Raw genomic sequence first — 11017 nt, forward strand, 5'->3', positions numbered from 1 at the left:
CAAAACAACGAAATCGGGTCATGTACAGAACTTAAGACTTCAAACAGTCTCGGATAGAACAGCGATACAGCGGAATCTGTAAGAATATATCTATATGTGCGTCAACGCCAATGAAATATTTACAATACATACAGGTACCCAACCGAGTACCCTCGTTTTATTGTTGTTGTTCCAAAAGAAATGTACCAAACCATTTGTGAATTTACAAGCAGTGCAGCCTCGCTCGCTCGCTCCCTTTCCCACAAATTTAAATTTGGCTTTTCTACAAACAGACCTCCAAAAGGGACTTTCCTCCGTGGAAAAGTATTGCAATTAAAGGTAATAAATAACCGACCGACCAAATAAATAAATAAATAAGCAATCGGATAGATAGATAAATAACCGAGCCGGTCTGAACACCGTCGCGATATAGCTTTGAAATCGAGAAAGACGGATATTGTGCTGGCAAGAAACCCGAAGCGACAACCCCCCCACACACGCTGTCACCTACGCGGCCGCGTCCTTTCTCGCTTCGGGAGCAGCGTGTGGTGGGGACAATATGGGAATCCCCATTAAATATGTAACGCGGTAAACAAATACCTCGGACAGTGAATCAGGCTACACAAATAATGTAGGACATCTACTATAGGGTGCCGACGCCGTACGAATAAGAATACTCGTCAGAGAAATACCTTAGGTTCAGGTGACAATTTACAAATGGCCAAAAAGGACGTTCAGAAGAAGAAGAGAAAAGCTCACGTTCATAAACCCTACCAACACAAAATATTTGATTCTCACTATCCATTTTTTTTTACTTTTATCAAGACTTAGATTAAAGAGGTGTAATTAATTAGAATGAGCACAAAATGAAGTTGCTAGAGAGATAAATTAATAATTTACAAGGGGTTGTTTGGCAGTAATCTAATAATAGCTTTTGAAGACCAGTGAACACAGCAGGATCAGCTCTTTCCCTAAGCGTTATAACTTCAGAGAAGGAAAAGGATAATAACCACAGTAAAAATATATATATTTATATATTTATAATACGCAGTGTAAATGCAGAAAAACCTGCCATCTGTTTTTATCATTATTATTATTATTATTATTTAAATCAAAATACTTTTGAGACGTCTCTCGCGGCGCAAGCCTCAACTCTAGATTCAAGTTTGGGTCCCGAGAAAACCGTGGCATTGCGGACACACGGCTGCGAAGGGCACCTTTCGCGCTTGCACCCAGGCGAGGTCTGTTAAGAATAAAAACCAGCGGTACTTGCCGGGGCGGGTCCGGGCGGCGGCTCCGCGGGGAACTTGCCCCCGAAAGTTGGGCGCAGGGCGGGCGGTGGGGTGGGCTGGGGGCGGTGGGGTGGGGTGTTTTTTCCTCCTTTCCTTTTTTTTTTTTTTGTTGCTGTTTGTTTCATTTTAATTTTCTTTTATTATTTTATGATGACGATCTGTTGATTCTCCTCCGCTGCCGGCTCAGATGCCGGCCGAGTACTTCATGCGCTTCTGCTTCTGGCGCTGGTTGCAGAACCAGACGCGGACCACGTTCTTCTTGAGGTCCAGCTTCTCGGCGATGGCGGCGATCTTCTCGGAGGAGGGCCGGGGCTGGAGGGCGAAGTAGGCCTCCAGCGAGCGCTTCTCGGGGGCGGCGATGGAGGTCCGCTTGCGCTTCTTCTCCGCGCCGCTGAAGAGCTCGGGTTTGGCCAGCTTCTCGCGGTGGGACTTCTCGGCCTCCTCCAGCCAGGCCTGCAGGATGGGCTTGAGGGCGATCATGTTGTTGTGGGAGAGGGTGAGCGACTCGAAGCGGCAGATGGTGCTCTGGCTGAGGGAACCCACCCCCGGGATCTTCAGGTTGGCCAGCGCCGAGCCCACGTCGGCCTGGGTCACCCCCAGCTTGATGCGGCGCTGCTTGAAGCGCTCGGCGAAGGCCTCCAAGTCGCGGGGGTCGGCGTCCACGTCGCTCATGCAGCCCATGTGGGCCGGCAGCCCGTGGGCGTGGGCCATGCCCAGCGCCGCCGGGTGCATGGGGTTCATGCCGGCCATGTGCGGAGCGTGGCCCGGCGTGGAGACCACGGCGCCGTCGGGGGCCGCCATGGCTCCCAGCGCCAGCCCCGGCGTCAGGTGCTCCAAAAGTTCCCCCTCCAGCGCCTGGTGGGGCTGGTGGTGATGGTGGTGGTGGTGGTGATGGTGGTGGTGGGTGCCCGACAGGGCGGACGGGTGGGAGATGGGCACCGAGGAGGAGGAGGCGGCCGAGGTGCAGGGGATGGTGTTCATGGTGTGGTAGGTGGCGTCCGGCTTGAAGGGGCTGTGGTGCGGCGGGTGATGGTGGTGGCTCTTGCTCGGGGAGACGATGTCCACCGCTGCCAGGGCTTCGGCGCGGGCCAGCAGGCTCTCGTCCAGACCGCCGAATATATTGCTCTGCAATTGCAAATAGAAGGCACACATAACGCTCAGCAGGGAATTCGCCTCCCCGCGCACTCCGCCGTGCCACTAAAACCTTCCCAGCATGTTAAAAGAGAAATCCTGGAGAAGGGGGGGTTTGGGGGGGGGGGGCTGGGGGGAGAGGAGAAGAGGGAGCGAGCGGGGCGAGGGAGCGGGCGCGGCGCGCAGCCGCTCGCACAGAGGCAGCCAGCGGCGGACGGACGGACGGACGGACACACGCACCAGCCGCACGCAGCATCCCAGGTCATAAAAATTAATACGGGCGGCAAGAGCCGCCGCATGCATAAGTTGGGCGAGCGCCCGGCGGCGCCGGGTGATTTGCTGCGCGGCCATGAAAAAATCATCAGGCGGATCCGGGGGGCCGCCGAGGGGCTCCCCTTAAAGCGGGGCGGCGGGCGGCGGGCACCTACCGGAGGGGCGGGCAGGCAGGCCCGCCGCATCGCCTCCGCGCCGCCGCCGCCGCCGGGACCGGAGCCCGAGCCGGAGCCGGAGCCGCCGCTGCCGGGGCCAGAGCCGGAGCCGGGGCCGGAGCCGGAGCCGCGTCCGGCGGAGCCGCCGGTGCCGGTGGTGCTGGGGGAGCTGGTGGCGGGGGCGGCGGCGCCGGCGGAGGGGCAGGGCGAGGCGGTGTGCAGGGCCGAGTACTTGGTTTCGTGGAGGCCGCCGCCGCCGCCGCCGCCGTGGGGGAGGCCGAAGGGCTGCTTGCTGCTCAGGGACATCATCATGGTTCTCGCCGCCGACGCGGCCCGGCCCGCAGGCAGGCGGCTGCCGGAGGAGGGCAGGGGCGCGGGGCCGTGGGCCCGGACCCCCCGGAAAAGCCACAGGAGCCCCGGCCCCCCCCCCGCGCCCCCACCTCCCGAAAAAAAAAAAAGAAAAAAAAAAAGAAAAAAAAATCCCACTCGCCCCCCAGCCGGCTGCCCGAGCCCCGCCGGGGAGGACGCGGCCGGGAGAGGCGGCTCCGGCGAGCCGCGGATGCGCGGGGAATGCGCGGGCTGCCTCCCGCCCGCCCGCCCTCCGCCCGGGCGCTCGCCGCCGTCCGCCGCCGCCTCCGCTCCGGCGCCTGCCCTCGCCTCTCGCGAAGTGCCCTCCCCGCCGCCGCGCCGGTGGGTTTTACTCTCTCCCCTCCCTCCCCTCCCCTCTCGCCTGTCACTACAGCCCAACTCCTCGGGAAGGGCCCTCCGCGCCTGCCTCCTCGGCCCTGGCCCCCTCCTCCGACGCTCCCTGCCCGCCCCCCGCCGCCCCCGCGCCCACGCCCACGCCCACGCGTGGTCCCACACTCACCGCCGCGCCCCGCCACCTCCCGGAAAGGGGAGGGGAAAAGCCAAAATCGAAAAAAAAAAAGGGGGGGGGAGGGTGGGAGAAGCGACCCCCTCGCCGCCCCAAATCCACCTTCCAGTTAAAAAAAAAAAAAAAAAAAAAAAAAAGGAAAGAAGAGAAAAGTCCCGTCCGGGCTCACAAGGAGCCCGCAGCCAAAGTGTCCCGGGCGCTGCCCTGGCACTGCTCGCCGCTCCGGCGTGGCGGCGGGGGCGGCGGGGGGCGCTGGCCGCCAGGCGCTGCGTGGGGGTCGCGGAGGGAAATGCAGGGAGCGGCGGCCGGGGTCTGTGTCGTCCCCCCCCCCCGCCTCCCCGGCATCCCTCATCGCGGGGAGCCGGACAGATCCTCCTGCAAAAGCGCACCGCTGTCCCGCCAACTTCCCCCCTGCCTCTCTCTTCGAACAAGAAGAAAAGAAAAAAAAGAGAGTGAAAAGAAATCGGGGAAAGTCGGTTTACTGAAGGTGGCCGGGTTTATTTCCATGAATTTCACTTTGCAGCAGGAAGGTTAAAATAAGTGCTTAGGTGTTTAATTTCTCACCTAAACAGCAGACTTGGTAATTTTAAGGGAAATAAAAAAAAATTACATTGTATCAGCTCTCACTGTCGCCAGCTCGGAGAAGTGAAATAAATCAAAGTTAAAAGCTTGAGTATCATTTAATTATGGTGCGAATAGCGCTTGGAAAGAAGTAGAACAACATCTCTAAACAAATTATGGCCGGGCCAGGAAGGAATTATTAGATTGAAATTTCATTTAGGCTCGGGAGACACAGCGCTTCAATATGTAATCTGTTATGCCTCATCTGATTTGTATGCTTAATTCAGCTTGACGAATTTATTAGTTTTCATAATAGTAAAAAAATTGAGCAGCACTATGGGCTAATGCATTGTGTGTACTATAAATTGTATGTCACCGTTGAAAGGCTGAAGTCTATAGAAATCTTTTATTAATGACAACATAGGAAAGAGGATTTTCTTGCAAGCCTTTAAGGAGTTCATGCCAAACCTCCGCGCTTCGTGTCTCAGTAGGCTATTAACATATCGTCATACTAATTAGGCTACTTCATGAGTGATATAATTTCAAACTTTAAATTATGTTCTAATTAACACGGGTTGTCCAATTTGCTTAATCTTCAAAAGGCTTTTGGCTTGTCTAATTAGTCTAAAGCATCGAGCATCTCCAACGCCCAAGAAAAAGCCATCAATAATATTTTTGCGCGTTTGTAGTAAATCCCGGGCAGAGCCCACGCGAGGCGCGGCACGCCCGTGGCGGGCAGCGGCTGGCAGGGAGGCAGCTGTCCCTCCGCCTCCCTCCGCCGGAGTCCCTGCAGCGCCTGGCCGCTCCTGCGCTCCCGCCTTCGCCTCCCCAGCAGCGGCCGCCACCCTTCGCGCTTCAGCACGGGCGTGCCAGGAGGTGTGCGGGTGAAACAGCCGAGGAGGAAAATCTCCCACTTTCGGGGAAAAAAAAAAAAAGGAATAAAAAGGAAAAAAAGAAAAAGAAAATGCCTCGTTGGCGCTGGGAAGTCCGAGAGCAGCCAGCCTGCCAGGTGCGCGGAGCCGCGGAAAGGGCTTTGCCCGCCCGGCTCTCCGGCTGAACTTTGGCGGAGAGAAGGGCGAGGAGAGAAACCTCTCCACGCTATACATTTAACCCCTCCCGCATTGAGTTTAATTACTCGCAATAGTTGTTTTAATGTATGCTGTCACACGGGAGAATTGAGAATGCATATCGTTAATATGAATTAATCTTGATTTTAATAGCAACTGACAACCGATCTCCAAAACGCTGAGCGCTTATCGCCGCTCCGAACGGCCGCCACGGGGGTGCAGCGGGGTGCGGAGCAGCGCGGCGGAATAGCTGGGCAAACTTTCCTCGGTGCCGGGCCCGGGGGCTGACCCCGGGGGTCCCCGCAGAGGCCGCGCCTGCCGGTGGCTCTCCGCGCTGCAGGACTCGCCGCCGGCCCCGGCTCCGCCGCGCTGCCGCTGTACCCCGCTGCCGGCAGCGCCCTGCCCGCGGCACCGCCGCCCAGCAAACGCTGCATTTCCCTTTCCCCCCTTTTTTGGTGTTTTTCTTTTTTTTGGGGGGGGAGGTGTTTTGGGGGCGGGGGTTTTTTTGAGAGAGAGAGACGCCGCGATGCCCAGCTGCCCCCCCGCCCCGTGTCGTGAGGGACGCCGCGGGGAGCGCAGCAGGCACGGAGCCCTCGCCGCCCCCGGCAGCTCCTCGGCCCTCCGGGGCCCCGGGCCCTGCAGCCGGCTCTGCGCACCAGTGGGCCGCCTAAATAAAAGAGCTCCCCCCCCCGCCCGCCCCTTACCCACGCCCACACCCTGACCCACGCAGACATCTGGGGAGAAATCACTGTCGCCTCTCATGTATCCATGTTCTGATTTACGATTAAAATTTAAAGCCGCGCATTCATATTTTACCGAACCTAATGCGCCCTATGAATTTTTAATCCATTAAGATGCGGGCTACACTTTGAGCAAACTCTACCTTTGTTTTGAGCGCAGGGCAGCGCCGGCCCCGGCTCTGCCGGAGGGGCGGCCCCGGTGCCTCATACCGCCCCCGGCCCCCCGCCGCCTCTGGGCTGCTCCCCCGGGGCTCCGGCGGTGGGGCGCGACCTGGCCCCGCCGCCGCGGGGGCACCGCGGGTGCGGACAGCTGCAAGCTGCGAAGCCACGGCAGCCGCCGGGCCGGGACACCCCGTCGGGGCAGTCCCGCACCCCCAGCGGTGCCTCCGCAACCCCCCAGCACCCTCGTTCCCCCCTACCCCGGCATCGATGCCTGCACCGGTTGCTGCTCCCCTCTCCCCCTCCAAATCTGATTTCGGGGCCCGTGAGTGGTGTTGGGCAGGCACCGTGGGGGTGCACCCTTCGCGCTGCCCTCCGCCGCCTCCCGAGACGGGACGGCCCCGCCGGCCTCTCGGCCTCGTCGGGGCCGCGCTGCCGCCGCAAGCCAAGTCAAGTCACGAAGTCAAACTTAAAGCCCGGAACGATCAATGAAGACTTTTGCCGTCCGTGGCGCCTCGTGCTTCCTGGCACTAAAATAAATGCAAGAAATCGAAACTTAATTACTTGAAAGAAATCCAGAAATCCCTCTGCATAATTTATCCAGGCATTTTTCGTGGCGTTTGTGTTGAACGCACGCGTTTAGCTCCGCACGCTCCTCTCCCCAACGCCGCTCCCCTCGGCAGGCGCGGGGCGACGGGCGGGCGAGAGGCGGCCGGTGTGTGTCCCCGGCCCCCCCGCACCCCCGAGCCCCGCCCGGCCGAGGGACGAGAGGAGGAGAGGTGGGGGGTGTCTTCAGAGAATATCGCGTTTCTGCCTCAGGGCCGCCCGGCGCTGAGCCCTCCCCCCGGCTGAGAGCATCTCCCGGGGCAGGGATGCGGGCAGGGCGGCGTGCGGTACCCTCTCCTCCCCGCCTGCGAGGTCTGAGCCCCGAGCGACGCGCTCGGCAGATATTTTCTGCTCAGGAGTGTCTGGCGTAACAACCCGAGTCTCCTAAGCGTAATGGGAAGTGCCAATAAAGTAACTCGGTTATTCTGATAAACTCTCCCCTTGTCTTTGATGATACCCCCGTGGCCTCCGCAGTCCTTCTTATGAATAGGGTATGACACCTGCTAGCTGGGGGTAGTATATTAACTGGCAACGCAGCGATGGCCTCCTCATTTGCCATCTAGCCTGGCTGATGAGAGCCTGCTCGGCGAGCCTTTCGCTGAATTCATTAGGACTGGGAGTCTGCCGGCTCAGGAGCAAACTTTATCATAGACACCTCATCGAGAAGTTGAAGTAATGTTATGAAAGAATGAAAAATACATTTGGGAGCTGCCTGGAAACTGAAGTACATTTTGATTTAACTTACATTAACAGAAACCTAATGTAAAAGTGAAGGGATCTAACAAAACCATTAATAATTTAAAAATAATTACAGATAGTCTATCCTTACTATTCATAACCACTCAACATTTTAGACAAAGAAAGCTGAATATTCTTTGTGGGAGAAAGATGTGAGCAGACTGCTGAGCAGCAGCCGTCCGGCTTATGCTGCCTCTCTGCTCATGTGTGTCTTGTTCCCCACGGTACCCAGGGCACCATCCCAAAAGTAGTTTTCCAGGAGGAAGGGTGAAAGCTGTCTGGAGGTGGAGGGCAGGTCCTGCCTTTGTACAGAGCTTTTTGGCAGGCATCTGCCACTGATTTCAACCCCTCCTTCTTGCTGGAGTTGCTGTTCGAGGTGTGCCCAGTCTGGTGGGGGAGACCAAGGATGCTCTCACACCTCCTTGGGCTCTCACAAAGCTCTGCCAGCCTCGGGAAAGGCCTTTTCCATCCATAGCCTTGGTTAACACCAGCGGCAATGGTGACTCTCCTGTCCCATGCTGTGCCGTGCTATTTAACAACAGCTGATATCAGCACCATACATCATCTGCTTGGCTTGCCATGGTTCCTTACAAAAGTTATTTTTAATGCATCCATTTTCATTCAAGTATGCTTTATAGCTCAAGGGTCTTGAACATCCAGCAAGCCTGTGATTTTGCCTGTGTTTCTGTTCGTTTGGGGTTGGGTTTTGGGGTTTTTTTGAGCCACACCTGCTGTCCCAACACTGTGTAAAATCAAAGCAGCTGTAGATGATGCAAAGTTCATTGCTTTTCCTTATACATAAAGATGAAATTGTAAAGAGGGAAATTCACAGACATAAAGTGGCTTCTAAAGGAAAAGAAATATCGGACAATACAAAGCAGATAAGAAATTCAGATTTCACTCTCACAGGAACCTACCCCCCCTCACAGGTGGGGGGATCCCCTCCTAACTGCTTCCCCAACCGCTCCTTGCACTGAAAACATTAAGATCTCATGGATCATTAAAAAAAATAATCCTATAAATCACACTGTGGATGTCCTTGGGACTCTATTCTTGCTGATTTAGACAAAACCCTGGTATCTTAGATTACCCTTCATTAATTATTTTCATTAATTTCCCTTGTTATAGATGTATTATCACAAATCATATTCCAAACACATCCACTAATGAAGCACGAAATTCCTCTCTACCTCCGTATGCCATTGAAATGGAGCAACGAGAATGCGCGTGTTCAGCGCATCGCTGCGGCACAGCCAAGCCTGGTGCCCGGAGGCTGGTGTCAAGCAGTCGATGCGACAAAAGACGGTGCTTGGATGTCAGTTATCTTTTGGGACTTGCTCTAACTCAGAGAAAATATTTGGATTTTCTATTTGGCCATCAACATGGGCATGTTCTCAACTCAGAGCTGTTAGCCCTTGCAAATTTTCAGTGTCCTCCATCTTCCTCAGTGGTGTTTTCAAGGTAAATCTGAGTTCCTTTTCTCCCCCTTCCACCATGTGAGGTGTTGGCTGATCTCTTTATACATCCCCAGGATTCACCAGGTACCACAGAGCAGCCTTCCCTTTTTAGCCAGGAAGGAAAAGCTATGGCAGGTATATGCTCTATGCTTTTCAATAAGCATTGAAAAAGATGGTGAAAACCTTGTGTTTCTGAGAAGGCTGTCACCAATGGATAGATGCAATTTTAAAAATGGTTTAACAGTTGTGTCTGTGGATTGGCGTTTGTACCTTGAGCCATTAAATAGTGTGCTAAAATACTTATTTAGGTAGACAGAGTCCTGTGGCTTTGGTGTGTGCTGTGGCATGTTTTGTGCTTTCCATGGTTTTGGTGAGGTCTTGCGTGGACTCATCCTGCTTTGTGAATGAGTAGTGGAAAATGTTTGTGATTTACACTGCTTTCTCCCTTTCATTCAATATCCCCACACTCAGAGCATGACACAACTCGACCCTGGCTTGTGAGGAAGGCCCACTAGGACCAGCATCTGCTAGAAACACTAGATATATGCTGAAGCATCCCTCCCTGGAGGACCAGGCATGCTGAGCTCAGGCATAGTCTACAGGTTCAGCCTCCTTGAAAAATAGGCTTTAATTCTCAAAATATATATCTGTGCATAAGAGCAATGTTTGGAGGCAGGTCCACCTTACATGTGGACATAGACACTTGTCTACGTTTTACTCAAAGCTAATCACACATTCTCAACTTTTTTTTTCCCCTTCTTTTTTTTCTTTTCTTTTTTTCTTTTTTTTTTCTTTTTTTTTTTTGTTAAAAATCAGTGGAAACACATTCTACCTTTCCTACAACCTCTGGGCATACATCAAAGCCTTCCCTTCACACACAGATCATGGGCAGATATCTGCCTGTGCTCTTCTATCCCTTTTTATAAATGAAATATTGTATGTTCTGAAGATTGTTAATATAATGAAATCAAATTGTGAAATGCCTCTGCAGCTCATATCAACATTTCCTATTGGAAACAGCCTGTTAGGACTATGTTATCACGTATCTCTCGCAGTCCTGAGACAGCAATCGAATTCCAGTGAAATCTCTTACCAAAGGCAATCAAGTCGATCAATGCGAGTTTTGCCAGTAACATCAAACCTGATGAAATGACTCTGTGTTAAGAACTGCAAATATACACACAGAAAAGAGGACAGATCAGAAAATGGGACTATGAAGATAAAGAAAAAACACAGAAAGAAATGATACCCAGAAAAAAAATTTGCAGGGGATTACTAATTGACTGACATAGTTGGCCAACCCTATACAGAATTTAAAATGCAGACAACTCAGTCTACAGCCTGTAACACAACCCCCTGTAGAGGCATTTACTCAGGAGAACTCTCATTCACACATCCTGCTTTAAATACTTTACTGAATTGGGATGAACTAAACCTGTGCTTAACTGCTTTGCTGTTTGTTTTCGTGGGGGAGACCTGGGACAACCCAAAGAGGCTGCAATTTTAAAACTTTCAAATATCATCATCAAGCTGCATATGTGTCTGTTGCTATGTATATATAGTAAATACAGCATCGAATCATATTTTTACTTGTTAATCCCTTAACAGTTATGTTGCCTGTTGACATAGTGAACTTATTTGAGTAAAATGCATTTTGTTTTCCGCATTTAGGCCAGCATGTTTCCTTGGACTAAGTTAATTTGTTGCTGCACACTGGTGAGATGGAGGCAACACTTTCGAACAGGTCCAGGCACCCCTGTCTTTCCCAGTGACCTGGGCTCTCAGCATACGTGCCTGCCTCTGAAAATGTTCCTGCTGGGGTCAGACGCTCTAGCCCAAACTAGGCCAAAATGGCAGGGGGGTGTTGGAGTTTTTTTGGTTGTTGTTTTGGGTTTATTTGTTGGGGGATTTTTTTTGTTTGATATAGTTTTTAATAATGCTCGTGGATATTTTTGAATGAGGGGGTTGGATCTGACAAAGCTTTT

At 53.5% G+C, this 11017-nt stretch overlaps 1 protein-coding gene across 1 annotated transcript; it reads right to left on the reverse strand.

Annotated features, from left to right (window-relative positions):
• Nucleotides 1-1454: 1454 nt before the first annotated feature.
• On the reverse strand, nt 1455-3424 carry POU4F2 (POU class 4 homeobox 2). Its single transcript, XM_054824674.1, has 2 exons — nt 2831-3424; nt 1455-2396 (listed from the first exon to the last, which is right to left on the reverse strand). Exons 1-2 carry the CDS (start codon nt 3140-3142, stop codon nt 1455-1457), a joined length of 1254 nt encoding a protein of 417 aa, XP_054680649.1. The 5' UTR covers nt 3143-3424.
• Nucleotides 3425-11017: the final 7593 nt, after the last annotated feature.

This window comes from Grus americana, chromosome 4 (assembly GCF_028858705.1).
Source record: "Grus americana isolate bGruAme1 chromosome 4, bGruAme1.mat, whole genome shotgun sequence".
Taxonomy (NCBI): domain Eukaryota; kingdom Metazoa; phylum Chordata; class Aves; order Gruiformes; family Gruidae; genus Grus; species Grus americana.